Here is a 16,672-nt window from a genome sequence, read left to right as displayed (position 1 = left end):
TCGAAACAGGATGCACCTGAGCTCAATTTCGAGTCTCATAGCAAAAGGTCTGAAGTTATTTAAGTTTTTTAAAATACATTTTCTAAAAACCTGTTTTCACTTTGTCATTATGGGGTATTGTGTGTAGATTGAGGGGATACATTTTTTTTCTCCAAAATTACAATAAGGCCATAATGTAACAAAATGTGGGAAAAGGAAAGAGGTCTGAATATTTTCAGAAAGCACTGTACATAGTGTGGCTGTATTTTTATCTCCATGGTAATTAAAATGTACATGAGACAGCCTGTGAATTCACTGCAGAGCTGTATTTCTGAATTCACTGCAGTCCTGTTTCACATGAGCTTTTAACCCATATACTGTACCATTAAAAGACATTGCTCTGAGCAATCATTTCAATTCCAGTCATTTACATTCAAGGTTTGTCTTATACAGCATATAGGCCTATTGCACTGTGAGTGTACATAACAGGAAGCCACAGCTGTGGTTCAACAGGTTTCATTGTTTCTTTTTGACTTACATGGTCTTGTTAGGTGGGCGAATGCTCTTGGGCGGAGCTTCATCTACTTAATGGAAGATACAATAGGACAAACTCTGACATGCAGTACTGTAATTATGCAGGTGTTGCTTAGGTATGGTTGTGGTAGTGAGAGGAAGGGGGTATCAAGAACTTACAAAAGTGAAAGGACAAAACGGTCAAATAGCATGTTGCAAATAAAATTGGTGTAATTCAGAAATGTTAAATTTGTCTTGTCTTTCAAAGCTAAACAATGTGTGAAATACAGAATTGATGTATAAAATGTACAAATGTCACAAATATACAAGGCACATTTACTGGTTAGCATCCTGTCATCATTCATGTTATATAGTAACAGCATTGGGTCATAGCGGTCCCAGTACTATTAACAGTCTATTGATCAGAATAGAGTGGGCCAGGCCTGTGAATTTATACGGCACCTCAATCTCCTTCCTTCTCCTGGCGTCTGTCTTTGACTGACAGTCCATAGCAGGAGCACAGCACCCACAGACTGGCTGTCTTCACCATCTGTCGAGTCGCCACCAACGCCACAACACCCACCACAAAGCGGCGCTGCCCAGGGCTAAGCCACCCAGTGTCATAGCTGGCAGGGGTATGGGTAGAACCCCCTGGGGCTCAAACGTCAACCCCAGCCTCTCATTCACCCAGTAGCCCACAGAACAGCCTGCACTCACCCCCAGGATGGTGGTGTAATGGCCCAGCTCGGGTTAGGTGTAGCTCAGGAAAAGGCCAGTACCAATGCCCTGAGTGGGGAGGTGAGCTGGAGCAGGTCAAATGTTTCCCAGTATGGATAGGTGACCACTATCAATGTGGCTGAGATTAAAGCACCACATGTACATGTATTTGATACATTTTTGTACCTGCTTAGACAGACATTCGTAGTAGTTTGAAGGGTGATGTGGTCTTTATGGTGATGAAGTGCTAGTCTGAGTCAGAGGAGGCTGGTGGGAGGAGCTATAGGAGACAGGTTCATTGTAATGGCTGGAATGGAATGAATAGAATTTGGTTTTTAATTTGGTTTCCAAATGTTTGATAGCGTTCCATTTATTTCATTCCAGCCATTACAATGAACCTGTCTCCTATCGCCCCTCCCACCAGCCTCCTCTGGTCTGAGTGTTGCTCTGGAACCTCTATCTCAACTTTACAGGTCATAATGAACTACTTATTCTTATGATGAGTGTCAAAGTGAAAGGCAGGTCCCCCTAGCTAACAGTGCCAGCCAGACATACAGTATGAATAATAAATACTGCATTGGGTCTGAATGTTTTATACAGTACTTTATATAGTACTGTCGGGGCAGAGCAGAGGAAGAGACTCACCAGATCAGAATGCATGCCTGTGTACAGATGCCTTCAGACACACCTACACAGACGACACCACCGCCACAAGCAGACCCACTTCAAACTGAAACTGTGGACAGAATATATAGGTACACACAAAAATCACACTCAGACATGGCTACACACACTACTACAAAATACACAACTATCTGATGAGACGTTCTCTGATACTTTGATAAATAAGGGATACAATCTGAAAACCTCCGTTTGGGACTGTCAGACTGACGGTGTAACCAAGAAATTCTCAACATTCTTCCGTACAGAGTCGGAACGTGCTTAATCCAGCTAGCCAATAGGAGGGAAATGAACATATTGTTTATACACCTATCCAATTCCTCCAGATCTACACGGCTCTAGGGGTGGAGGTTGTTTCTGGGCAGGGCCATGCTCTTATCTTCCACTTTGTGCTCACCTTTTCTCTTTTCCTCTCTGTTTCCTTTTCCTCTTGTTGATATTTGTCCTCCATTAGTCAGTCCTCCATTAGTCAGTCCTCCATTAGTCAGTCCTCCATTAGTCAGTCCTCCATTAGTCAGTCCTCCATTAGTCAGTCCTCCATTAGTCAGTCCTCCATTAGTCAGTCCTCCATTAGTCAGTCCCCCTAAGACAACAGCTATCTGTCATCCATCTATTCTGCCACTTTGACATATGGACTGTCTTAAAGTCATCTTTTTACTCATGTCTGTCCATCTCCCCTTTTAATATAATTTACCTATGTCTTTTTGTTTCTCTCCATTTCAATGACAGTGAAGCAAGCCCATGTCATGTATATTCATTGACCTCCTTTTCCCTCCCTCCCTCCTCCTCTCTTTCCTGTGTCTGTTCCTTCCCCTTGTAGCTAGGGGGGCCTTTCAAAAGAAGTTAATGAAGAGAGGACTCTGAATGGACACAAAGGATGCTGGGATGGAGGGGCCACTGTGATTGACTGTCCTGACCTTTCACCCCTCGACTTAAGATATTGCCTCAGGCCATTCTTACCACTGCACCAGACCACTACACATCTATAGCTATGTGCCCTCTCAGAAACATAAACTAAGTCGCCGCTGCACCAGACCACTATAGCTATGTGCTTTCTTTGATTCTCAGAAACAATGTCACCACATGCATAGATATGCATGCTCTCTCAGAAACAATGTCACCACATGCATAGATATGCATGCTCTCTCAGAAACAATGTCACCACATGCATAGATATGCATGCTCTCTCAGAAACAATGTCACCACATGCATAGATATGCATGCTCTCTCAGAAACAATGTCACCACATGCATAGATATGCATGCTCTCTCAGAAACAATGTCACCACTGAAGCACACTACCACTGTATCTGAGGCTGGTGTTTGAGTAGCTGATTGATTGTTGTGTGTGTGAGAGATAGAGAGGGAGAGAGATTGACAGTCATTTACTCTATAGTCAATCAGAGGAACAAACAGCAGCTGTGTGTGTGTGTCTGAAGGTGACTGATGGTGACTGGCCATCACAGAAATTTTCCATATGCACAAAAAGCTTATTTCTCTCAAATTTCGTCCAACCGGCCTCACAACCGCAGACCACATGTAACCACGCCAGCTCAGGAACGCCACATCCAGCTTCTTCACCTGCAGGATCATCTGAGGAGGGGTGTGGGGGTACTGAGGGCTATTTCTGCCTGTAATAAAGCCCTTTTGTGGGGGAAAAAACTCCTTCTGATTGGCCACTTTGACATATGGACTGTCTTAAAGTAATCTTTTTGTTGACCTCCCCTGTTGGCTCCCCAGCACCCCTGCCCAGTCATGTGAAATCCATAGATTAGAGCCTAATAAACTGATTTCCATTAACTGTAACTAAGTGTAACTATCTATGAAATTGTTGCATGTTGCATTTATATTTTTGTATATATAACTATGTGGCACGAAACTCCATGTTTACTTCTATGGTTCTGTACAGGCCTTGTCCCAGGGAAGGGTGCAAGCAATGAGTCTCCCGCAAGACTGCCAAGCAGAAGCTTGGCAGGGGACCCAAGGGGCTCAAGACGCTGCATGGGCCTCACCTGAACCCTGTAAGCCACACTGAGGAGGAGGTTGAAGATGGTGGTGGCGGCCATGGCGTGGGTGGTGGGAAAACCATACACAGCTTCCACACGCTTCTCCAGCTAAACCACCGGGGGCGATAGAGGGCGAGGCCGCTTCAGCACAGCCTTCTGTGCCTGGCTGATGTACATCACCATCTGGAGAAGATAAGGAAAAGAGGAGAGGCAGAGAAGAGAAGGGTAAGTCTTTCATAAAGGGGTTTTTACTAATACATTAGATTGCTTGGAACTCGGTACACTTTTACTGTGCAAAGAATAAATGAGAAACATTTGAATGTATGAAGCTAACCGGATTGTTCAATGCTCCATTAAGAATGGCCACACAGTATGCTATAAATAAGTAATCATTCAGTCTGTAGTAACCAGTTTGCAAGAAGATGCAAGGCACACTTCTATAAAAGGAGCACAGTCTGCAGTTGCTCAGTAACGCAATCTACTGTAAGAATCAAATACATCCATGAGCTGCTGACAGTGTCTTCCGTTGATGCTGACTGTGTACCCCTACAGTAACACAGACACGCTCCACATAACTCAGGTTCTGACACAATGGTTGTGAAACAACTGATATTTTAGTGATACAGCAGAGAGTTTGTGCAGAAAAACAATGTATCACAAATGCATTGTACATCAGTAGCAAAACCTTAGTGTGTATGTGGCCAGAGAGAGTGTGCAGTGTGCAGGCAATGCCAGGCCAGGGATGTGCGCCAATCAGTACACGCTGACTGTTTACTACACATCCTTAGGAGACGGCGCTAGTGCGACACGGGGGCTGACCCTCCACCCAGGCTAGAGTTGTATTTAGCTCTGCCTGTTATATTTAGAGAGAGATAGGGGAGGAAAGAGTGTGCAAGCTACAGAAAGAAAGATAGAGGTGGTAACCATGATTCTTCCTACTGACAAGATGGGGAGACTATAGTCATTGAGTGTTTGAGTAACCATGGTCCATGAGAGAGAGAACTGCCTATAGGCTTCTTATCCTCATGGTTAGCATAGCAACCAGAGTTTATAGACTAAAAGTGAAAAGAGGAGGGAGGTAGGAAAGACAGTCACTATCTCTAGCAATCAGCCACTTGTTCCCTGGAGGCTACTGCCTCCAAGACACGGGCACCATTTACTCTGCCTCCACCCCAATGAACATGTATTTATTCATCACTGCTATAGTTATGATGTATATAGTGCTATTTATATGGTTTTTTATTTCACTTAGTCCTGCACTTAGTCCTGCATGTTGGAGCTCAGAGCCTAAGATTTTCACTGTACCCTGCAATCACAACTGCAACCCTGTACATGTGACTATTAAACACTGAATCTGACATAGCGTACCCTGCTCGTTACCAGCCAACCAATCATATCAATCCCACTGGTACTGTCCTCAGATCAACCTATACAATGGGCCGTCACATTAGGCTCTTTGTGTGGGCCACATCAAAGGACTGACCAGGCTCCATCACATGAAGACATGAGTTAAAGATGGTGCAGGTCATAAACAGATAGTAGCAGCACAGAGTTAGCTGAATGAATGAGAGTATTGATCAGGCCGATTGTCGCTCTGGACTTTGATCTGTCAACATGGGAGGGTGGTGGGTTGGGGAGGAATGGACTGTTCCTGCAACAAGACCTCATATTTTCCCATCGAAATGTGATATATTATGGACGCATTCATTCTGCATGGTTACAGTACCAATTCCGTGTGGTTACAATGTTAAAACAGAAACAACTCAAAAGGTTAAGACTTTAGGCATCCATTAAGAGTGGTTAAGGTTAGGGCTACGGTTTGGTGAAGGCTTAAAACAAAATAATAGAAAACAACATTGTTGGTTTGTTTTCTGATGAAGTAATAAATGCTGGTTTAAGTCCTGTCAATACAGCATGCTTTAGGAAGAGGACCAGAGTGGAGAGGCTCAGTCTCTAATTCCGTGACATTAGTTATGATCATTAAGAAAAGCCATGTTTTACCATGGCAACCGATGTTACCCTGTAATTAAGGTGCGTGTTGTGCTAAATGAGAGGAGTGTGTGTGCATGGACAGCGTGAACCCTAGAAAACACCAGCTTCACAATAGGAGAGGGCTTTACAACCGCAGAGCTGTTTGCCCTAAGGGCAGTCAGACCAAATGGTTCCCATAGAGAGAGAACCTCAAAGCAATGACCAGGTCAATAAAACAGGCTGACCAGACTAGAGATCAACTTAGGTTGGAATGTCTAACTACACTCTAGACTCTAGACTCTACCTCTGTGTGCGAGGTGTCTAGGTGTTCAGAGTTCACTGCCCAAACCGTTCCTCCCCTGGGGCAGAACATGGGCAGGTTGCTCAAAGAGCACACACCTTGTGCTGGAGGAGAGGAAACAAACTTACTGTCACTCACTGTCAAAGAGTGTGTGTGTGTGTTTGAGCTTCATGGACAAAGCATAACTAGATGCAGGAACGTGTATGATCTATGAGTATAAACTATTAATTATTAGATTGTTTATAACTCAGTAATAAATAGTTGATACAATGGTTGAAATGGTGTGATTGTTAATAGGTGCTTGCCAAATAGTGAGTAATTTAGAGACCCTCTTGTTCTGTCCTTTTACCCTGTAGCACCAGTCAACCTGGCCCCATGTGGTCCTTGTGGCCTGGGGACATTGTGATGTCAGGACCAGGTCAGAAAGGGGTAAGGGGTCAGAGGTGGTGAAGGAGAAGAAGAGCATTATTGTTGCACGCTCTCTCTCTCTCTTTCACATACGATAAAACATACTATTGTATGGGATGTTCAGTCTGGTCTTCATACCATCATGGTCAGCCAATCATCCCCAGCTTACAATTGGCTCATTCATCCCTCCTCCACTCCCCTTAACTATTCCCCAGGTCATTGCTGTAAATGAGAATGTGTTCTCAGTCAACTTACCTGGTAAAATATGGGTTAAATAACAATTCCAGCAAAGCATCAGTCTGACCACCAAGGCACACACTGATCTGGCATACCATATCTGACTTATGGTGTGGGTATTTCTTATGGTGTGGGGTATTTCCAACAGTTTAACATGGCTTTCCTGTAATGAAACCACAGGTATGAATTGAATAGGTAGCAGGGGAAGAGAGAGAAAAGATGGATGGGTTGAAGAGCAGAGAAGAATCTCTTTTTGCAACCACAGGTGAGTTACGGTCCAGATGTTGACGAGACGTCTGCAGTGGAAGGGGTCCAGGTTCCAGTGTAAGCAAGGCGGGAAGGTGAAGACCTCGTGACCCAGCCCAGCTGACACCAGGAACAGGAAGTATAGCAGCCGATTCCTCCTCTCATACGGCGGCCTAGCAGACAGCTGTGGGGGGTACAGAGTTAGGACCTGGCATATTCGAAGAGGAGTAGTCTCTAGACCAGGGATCATCAACTAGATTGAGCCGCAAGTCAATTTTTTCTTGAGCGGATGGTCAGGGGTCTGGAACATAATATGATTGCAAATTGACCGCAAGAAGCCTAAACAGATATAATATCTGACTAAAACAATCAATTCAAACCTCGATTACATGTGGGGACAGTGTCTTGACTCTTCGTGGTCATTCAAAATCCCAGTCATTGTAAGAGTAGGGGTGTTCACTCCGGTGTCATGGCTAAATTCACAACCTGGCCACATTCCATCCCTGCCACCTAATCATCCCCTTCCTTCCTAATTGGCATATATCACTCCTCACCTCTCCACCTGATAGCTGATGTGTGGTGAGCGTTCTGGCACAAAAATGGTCGCCGTGCATTACCCAGGTGGGTGCTACACATTGATGGTGGATGAGTTGAGTTTCCCCCTTACTATGTAAAGCGCTTGAGTACCTCAGTTGGTAGAAAAACGCTGTATAAATCCAATCAATTATGATTATTTCTATACGATCACATATCTTTATATAATGTGTGGGGATACGTGGGAACACATTTCCCAAATTAAAATCACTTGGAGCTGATTTCCTGGTGTTTTTACCGTATTTTATGTCCAAGAATGAAATATTAGAATTGTTGATTTTTTTGCTCAGAAACCCCCCTGTGGGCCAAACTGCTGACTGCCAGTTGGAAAACCCTGCTCTACACAGACAGGTTGCCTCCCACAATATAAGATCTGCGATATCTGATACTAGAAGAGGAGGGAAACGTTACTGATTACAGTAAACTTTTTGTCACTCATTCACAGTGTAAAAGCACAGTAGCCTACAGCATAATAACAAAAAGGAGGCTCATTGCAGGTCATTGTCATTCCTATAGTTTTCACTCTTCTGTAACCATATCCTGACCAAGAGAACTACTTGTAGCCTCAAATGAACATTTAGTGAGATCAACTACAGTATTTGTATATGGTCTTTTCTACTCGTGTAGAAAATAATAGACCACGGAGTATTGTTATCAGTTCCAGCCTTTGGACAGCTTTGTCAGTTGCAAAGTCTTTATCTCATGAGTCACATGGACATGAAACGCAATTACTTCTGATTTTAATTAAGAAAAAATATTTTGTCTTTTGGAAAATAATTTGACCAAACATGTTTTAATTAAGCACTGCCATTTCTGGTAGTCACCATCAGGACATCCAATGTGTGATGGTAAGAAAAGAGAAACAGAACCATGTGCGCCAGATCCAGTTGTGACAAGTGTTGTAAAGTACGTAAGTAAAAACACTTTAAAGTACAACTTCAGTATTTTGGGGCGGTATCTGTACTTTACTATTTATATTTTTCACAACTTTTACTCCACTACATTCCAAAAGAAAGTTTCCCATACAGTTTCCCTGACACCCAAAAGTACTCATTACATTTTGAATGCTTAGCAGGACAGGAAAATGGTGTAATTCACACACTTAAAAGAGAGAATCCCTGGTCATCCCTACTGCATCTGATCTGGCGGACTCACTAAACACAAATGCTTTGTTTGTAAATTATGTCTGAGTGTTGGAGTGTGCCCCTGGCTATCTGTAAAAAAAAAAAAATTTAAAGAAAGAACATTGTGCGGTCTGGTTTGCTTAATATAAGAAATTTGAAATGATTCATAGTTCTCCGTGCAACCAAAAATGATTCTACTTGGACCCAAAAAGGGTTCTCCTATGGGGACACCCGAAGAACCCTTTTTTTCTAAGAGTGTAGGTCTACTTCTATGCGTGATTAGGCCCGCACGCTTCCTCAACATTAACAGGACAGAGAAACCAGACATGCTCATTGCTCCAAACAGAAGACAATTAAATAATTGTCAAAACTCATAAATTATGGTTATGAAATAAACCAAAAACGTGTTTCTCACAAGTGTAGCAGATTTTGAAATCTGTAAAAACAGTTTCCACTCTGAGAATGGTAAATGACTGTAATTAATACATGCATTGAAAGAAATTAATGTAACCAAATTATGGGGATTAATGGTACATTTACTACTGGTGACAAACAGTACCAGTCAAAGGTTGTTACACACCTACTCATTCAAGGGTTTTTCTTTATTAGTACTATTTTCTACACTGTAGAATAAAAATGAAGACATCAAAACTATAAAATAACACATATGGAATCGGTTTCCACGTCATCTCCTGACATGGATGGACGTCCAATACTGACTTGTATCACTGAGGATGGACGTCCAATACTGACTTGTATCACTGAGGATGGACGTCCAATACTGACTTGTATCACTGAGGATGGACGTCCAATACTGACTTGTATCACTGAGGATGGACGTCCAATACTGACTTGTATCACTGAGGATGGACGTCCAATACTGACTTGTATCACTGAGGATGGACGTCCAATACTGACTTGTATCACCGAGGATGGACGTCTAATACTGACTTGTATCACTGAGGATGGACCGTCCATCCATGTCAGGAGATGACGTGGAAACCGGCCACTAGGGGCAACAGTGAGCCATATTACCTTCAAGTAGGTTTCAGGCAGATGGGCGTAAGCATCTGCCAAAGGTTGCATGTCCAACGTTTTTGAAATTTTGGTGAAAAGCCTATCCCAATCCTTAACCCTTCGGAGTTAATGCTTACCCTTAAGATTTTGGAGATAATGACTAAACTTAACCTTAAACACTTTGGAACAAGTTAGAAATTTGAGAAACATGGATGAACGTCTAATTCTGTCGTAGTCCATGTATCTGATGTGGTTTGGCCGAAAAGAGTATGAGATGCCATATTTTTTTTGATCAGACAGCATCAGATATACACATACTGAGACAGAAGGGAGATGTTTTGCTCACTCGGATGCTTTATCTGAGATTGATGTGTCTTTCTGTAGGTGAACATCTCAGCCAAATAAATAACCAATATTTAAATATTTGATTTGGTTGGGAAAGGAGGGCTACCCAGGCACCCTAATGCCTGCCCTGGGAAGGTAGCCTATAGCCCACTGGGCACAGACATCAATTCACATTTGGTTGAGTTGTCATAGTCTATGTAATGTCTCATTTGAATACATCATTTGCCTTACATTGATGACTTTATGCCAATCCACTTTTTTCCAAGTTGATTCAACATCATCACATTGACTGTTTTGGTTGAAATGACTTGGAAACAACGTCAATTCAACCAGTTTTAACCCAGTGGGAGCTTACTTTCTTCTGTTTCTCCAACTCAATAACTCATTCAAATCTCATAGAAAAGTTTACACTTACAACATTGTATTGAGTTTCCTTGCGTTTGTAATTTGAGTTTCTGTCCTGTTCATTGGTAATAGTGTGCCCATTACTGCACCGCAGTCAAGCAAGTGTCAGGTGCGTCTGCATCCCAGAGCAGGGTCTCCCGCAGAGGGTGCGCCCAGTTTCCGTTCTGATTGGCGGCGGCGGCGATGGGGAACAGACCCCATATGCCCTCTGGAACTTGGCCACAAGCTCCAGACCAGATATTTAAGCAGTTTGTTATTGCCTGCCAGTCTATTCTCATACAGTAGCCTATGATGTGTATGAGAATAGACTGGCAGGTACAGACTCTGACAGAGTATGTTAGCGACCCCGAGCATCCCACAGAGGTATGCAGGTGCGGGATAAGCCAGGAGCACCGAGCTGTCAAAGCCAGACGTGTTCATGTATTTATTTACCCCTTTTCTCCCCAATTTTGTGGTATCCAATTGGGAGTTACAGTCTTGTCTCATCGCTGAAACTCCCTTACGGACTCGGTCGGAAAAGGTGAAGTTCAAGAGCCGTGCGTCCTCCGAAACACAACCTAACCAAGCCATACTGCTTCTTGACACAATGCCCACTTAACCCGGAAGCCAGCCGCACCAATGTGTCGGAGGAAACACACTACACCTGGCGATTGTGTCAGCGTGCACTGCACCCGGCCAGCCACAGGAGTCACTAGTGCGCGATGGGACAAGGACATCCCTGCTGGCCAAACCCTACCTTAACCCGGACGACACTGGTGCGCCGCCCCATGGGTCTCCTGACCTTTAGACTAGGTGATACGATCAGCCACTGTTTTTAAAACCCTTGTTACAACCTGGCTCAAGATTATAACAAACAATGGGAAACCACATTCTGAGTAAAGGAATAACAACATGAATTAATTCCATAAATAAAGTAAACACTCAACAATAATCAGATGAGGCATAAAGGTCAGTAAATTAGGTCTCAACTGCCAAAGACACAACGAAACAACCAAAGGTATGCATGGAGAGAGGAATCTCTTGCTGAACGGGGAAACAGTGCCTTTATGCCACTGCAGAGCTTTCACAGGTGTGCCCAATCAGCACTGACGACCTTCCCAGCTGTGCCCACCTCTCGTACTCCGCCCACTAATCTCCTGCAGGAAGTAAGCACAGCAAAACCCAGTAGACAGAGTAGGGAGGGGCCATCACACCCTTATATTTACTTTTTAAAAGATTGGTAACGATTTCTAATAGTTTATGCTAATCGGCCTATAACTGAGATGACAATGTAGTCTATGTTTATATGCAGGGTAGGTGTGAATCTGAACTTGTTTTAGTCTTTTAATATTTTTTAAAACATATAGCCTAATGAGGCCAAATGGGGGTAAGGCTATGCTTACATGCCTTTATTCAATAAATGATATTGAACATGAAGACTTAATGGGTCTAATAAAATATAAAGTTTAAGTCGGAAGTTTACATACACTTAGGTTGGAGTCATTAAAACTCGTTTTTCAACCACTCCACAAATGTATTGTTAACACACTATAGTTTTGGCAAGTCGGTTAGGACATCTACTTTGTGCATGACACAAGTAATTTTTCCAACAATTGTTTACAGACAGATTATTTCACTGTATCACAATTCCAGAGGGTCAAAAGTTTACATACACTAAATTGACTGTGCCTTTAAACAGCTTGGAACATTCCAGAAAATTATGTCATGGCTTTGGAAGCTTCTGATAGGCTAATTGACATCATTTGAGTGAATTGGAGGTGTACCTGTGGATGTATTTCAAGGCCTACCTTCAAACTCAGTGCCTCTTTGCTTGACATCATGGGAAAATCAAAAGAAATCAGCCAAGACCTCAGAAAAGGAATTGTAGACCTCCACAAGTTCTGGTTCATCCTTGGGAACAAATATCCAAATACCTGAAGGTACCACGTTCATCTGTACAAACAATAGTACACAAGTATAAACACCACGGGACCACGCAGCCGTCATGCTGCTCAGGAAGGAGACACGTTCTGTCTCCTAGAGATGAACGCACTTTGGTGCGAGAAGTGCAAATCAATCCCAGAACAACAGCAAAGGACCTTGTGAAGATGCTGGAGGAAACAGGCACAAAAATATCTATATCCACAGTAAAACGAGTCCTATATCAACATAACCAGAAAGGCCGCTCAGCAAGGAAGAAGCCACTGCTCCAAAACTACCATAAAAAAAGCCAGACTATGGTTTGCAACTGCAAATGGGGACAAAGATCGTACTTTTTGGAGAAATGTCGTCTGGTCTGATGAAACAAAAATAGAACTGTTTGGCCATAATGACCATTGTTATGTTTGAAGGAAAAAGGGAGAGGCTTGCAAGCCAAAGAACACCATCCCAACCGTGAAGCACGGGGGTGGCAGCGTCATGTTGTGGGGGTGCTTTGCTGCAGGAGGGACTGGTGCACTTAACAAAATAGATGGCATCATGAGGATAGAAAATTATGTGGATATATTGAAGCAACATCTCAAGACATCAGTTAAAGCTTGACCCCAAGCATGCTTCCAAAGTTGTGGCAAAATGGCTTAAGGACAACACAGTCAAGGTATTGGGAGTGGCCATGATGAAGGCTGCCTTTCGAACTTGTGAAAGACCTTTGTCCACTCACCCTCGCTTGATGCCCTTGGGGAAATCTCCGCGGCCATATTTGTCGTCGGTCCAAATGATTAGCCAAGCAAGGGAGGTTTGCAACGTAGGCCCCTCGACCCTCGTTTTTAATGGAGTTTGCGAGTGTACAACTATGTTCACTTCAGGGCCTGAAACGCCCCATAATTCAATTTGCGATGATTGTACACGTCTGCAAAGAGAAGTCCGCCAAAACTTTAATGTCAATATTGAGTCAACATACAAGTGTAAGTAAAAACGAATGTAAATAAATTAGAAATTGTGCTACGAATGCACAAACACTTCTCGTAAAGGTAATGATGTTTTTGTTTGGTTAGCTTTTGGAAATTGTAGAAATTAAATATTTTCCCTCAGAAGTAGCTAGGCAGGCTAGCGTTAGTTAGGTAATTAATTTGCTAGCTATCATACAGTATGCATATATTAATAATTATATAGTTAATATAAGTAGTTAACATAATTGACGGTAATGCATATATATACAGCACCCACAAGCTACCGGTGTATGCCGGTGGATGAAAACACAATTGTCGCGGAATGAACGAATGACAATTTTCCGGGCAAGGGCGGTCCATTTAAAATGAATTCCTTCCTCCCTCGACCCTTGTCCTGCAAGTGTAAACAGACGTCATGACACGTCATCAGAAGTGTCCACTTAATTTGAGGGCTGAGTGGAGAGTGTTTGGAATGCAGCCGAATTGTTTCTACGCAAGAGCTTTGCTAGCCAACGTTGTCACGACATTGCCTACAAGTGTGATCAGTTTATCTTCATACTGTACTGCCTTTGATTACAGTCAATGGGTAGCCTACAGTAAGAGAAAAACGTAGTTGCGGCATCCGGGTGTCCACTACAGAGGATATTTCTTGGTAAACTCATATTTAGCTCATATTTAATGTGAAAATGTTTTACACAGTCCTGACAACTCACTAAACTATTCCTGAGATATTTACTTAGGCCTACTAGAAACAGTTTGAATATAAAACTCATAAAAATTAGAAATAATAATTAGGCTACACACACTTATTTTCAAATGTGCTAATTTTGATGGAAGACATTTTTGTTTAGAACCAGAAAGATAACGTTGTCAAGGTCACACGCCCACACCTGATATCACTGAAAAGCAGGACTGAATACAGTGTCTTGTATGGCCTCAGAGATACGGATCAAGAACTGATGTACACTAGAGAGGACAACAATTAATTGCTGGGTCTCAGGAGGATATCAAGCAAAACCGTATGAACACAGTTCATGTCACAGGGGGACCAATATGGAACTTTGACTTTTTGACAGTCTATCGTGTAAACTCATGAGATGTTTTGATTTAATTATGGCACATTTCTTCTGTCTGGCATGATGGCAACGGACCTTGTTATCTCTACATCTCCTCTCGGTCTGACTCCCAGAGAGGACTGAAAACGGTGTCTATTGGCCTCTCTTTTCAACCCGGGCGGTTTCCACCAAACGATAGGAAAGATAACAACCATGAACTGTGTGTCAATAGCCGCCTCACTGTCTCCTCTCAATGCGGGTTGAGCACAGATCACTCCGGCGGATTAACCAACCCTCGCATCGAAGAGTCGTCACGAGCATTACATCACCGATTCCACACCCGAAGCGTAAAATGAGACCCATGTATTTTTAACCAGCGGATATGAACACTGATGATGAGGGGATACAACTGGATGTCATTTTTTTTGACGTCGTGGGGATTATACAAATATATCAACAATTTCAACGTCGGCTATACAATTCATCAGAGAGATGATGGCGTTTTTATGAACGGGGGATAGACGAACACCGTCATCAGCATCTCTGCCTGTCGGCTCCTTTGTGTTCGTAGAGAATGTGATCGGCGAAAGATGACATGGCAGAGGTAGATTCAGCATCCAGTGGAGCAGAACACCCGAGCAGCCTGGAGACCGCATTCCCGTACGAGGAGTATGAATGCAAAATATGTTACAATTATTTCGACCTTGACCGTCGCGCGCCCAAGATTTTAGAATGCTTGCACACATTTTGCGAGGAGTGCCTGAACACTCTCCATCTCCGCGAGGAGCGTCCATGGCGCATCAGCTGCCCTATATGTCGCCACAGGACACCCGTACCGGACTATCGGATACAAAACCTACCCAATAATACCAAGGTAACGGAGGATTTCCCCTTGTACATTGACTCTGATCCTCTGCCTCAGGATGCTTTGCCCCTCTACCCTCCCCGGTTGCACCCCGCACTCGTCGCCCTCAGGCGCGAGGAGGCATCGGGGGCGTCCACGAGCCAAGCTACCCCCTCCACTACATTGTCCACTGCCACTACCCTTTCTCAGGACTCGGTGCGCTATGGAAGCTGTCAGAGCTGCAAGCGGGTTGCCCTTACTACGGGCTGTGTGTGCGTGATCTTCTCCTTTCTGTCCATGCTGGTTCTGCTCTTCATGGGCCTGATCTTCGTGCACAGTCACAGCAGCCCGCCCTCGCCCGCGGGACCCATCTGCCTGTCGGTGGCCAGCATCCTAGCCATGTTCTCGGTGGTCGTCACGTGGCTGATCTGCTGGTTAAAATACAGACCGGATCACGAGACAGGACGCTCATCTGGAACGAATAGGCGGAACACCTGATGATGAAGATGATCATGTTGATAATGTGATGTGTGATTTATGTATATACTGCTGTATACTAGCATAATGTCCCGCCCATCCTTTACTTTTTTAGAAATATACATTGTCCAGAATGGCCTTTTAACAGTAGGATATAGCAAACACCATATAAAGGCCTTCACCTGCTCATTGAGCAGTAAGCCTACAGTAAGTAGCCTACCATTTGATAAATGCACTTGTATGCCTACCTATGGTAGGCTCATATGATGATGGGTAACCTTGCCTGAGACTTAGATTAACTACATGTTGCTCCCAGACTAGACTGGGCGAATGCACAGAGTTGAGGACCAGGGTGTGATACCAGTTTCCTGAAAAGTATACACTACCCACTATGCCTCTCACTATCAAAACCTGTCCTTGAGTAGTCACTAATATACACTACATCTCATTTCAAAACCATGGGCATTAATATGGAGTTGGTCCCCTTTACTGCCTCCACTCTACTGGGAAGGCTTTCTCGATGTTGGAACATTGCTGCGGGGACTTGCTTCCATTCAGCCACAAGAGCATTACTGAGGTCGGAACTGATGTTGGGTGATTAGGCCTGGCTCACAGTCGGCGTTCCAAGTCATCCCAAAGCTGTTCGATGGGGTTGAGGTCAGGGCTCTGTGTAGACCAGTCAAATTTTTCCACACAAATCTCGACAAACCATTTCTCTATGGACCTCATTTTGTGCACAGGGGCATTGTCATGCTGAAACATGAAAGGGCCTTCCACAAACTGCTGCCACAACGTTGGAAACAGAATCATCTAGAATGTCATTGTATGCTGTATCGTTAAGATTTCCCTTCACTGGAACTAAGGGGCCCGAACCCTGAAAAACAGG

General features: G+C 43.6%; 1 protein-coding gene and 1 pseudogene across 1 annotated transcript; one reads left to right on the top strand and one right to left on the bottom strand.

The window, feature by feature from the left end:
• Window positions 1–525: 525 nt before the first annotated feature.
• LOC123992251 lies at window positions 526–7,672 on the bottom strand (annotated as a pseudogene).
• Window positions 7,673–14,709: 7,037 nt separating this feature from the next.
• Window positions 14,710–16,288, top strand: LOC123992227 (E3 ubiquitin-protein ligase RNF186-like). Its single transcript, XM_046293408.1, has one exon. The coding sequence runs from the start codon at window positions 15,061–15,063 to the stop codon at window positions 15,805–15,807; it is 747 nt and encodes a 248-aa protein (XP_046149364.1). The 5' UTR covers window positions 14,710–15,060; the 3' UTR covers window positions 15,808–16,288.
• Window positions 16,289–16,672: the final 384 nt, after the last annotated feature.

The sequence above is a fragment of the Oncorhynchus gorbuscha genome, linkage group LG13, assembly GCF_021184085.1.
Source record: "Oncorhynchus gorbuscha isolate QuinsamMale2020 ecotype Even-year linkage group LG13, OgorEven_v1.0, whole genome shotgun sequence".
NCBI classification, from domain to species: domain Eukaryota; kingdom Metazoa; phylum Chordata; class Actinopteri; order Salmoniformes; family Salmonidae; genus Oncorhynchus; species Oncorhynchus gorbuscha.
Note: the sequence above shows the minus strand (reverse complement) of the source record. Positions and strands in the feature narration are given on the sequence as shown.

Coding starts and splice junctions, on each gene's coding strand:
- LOC123992227 (XM_046293408.1), top strand. CDS start 15,061: ATGGCAGAGGTAGATTCAGCATCCAGTGGAGCAGAACACCCGAGCAGC.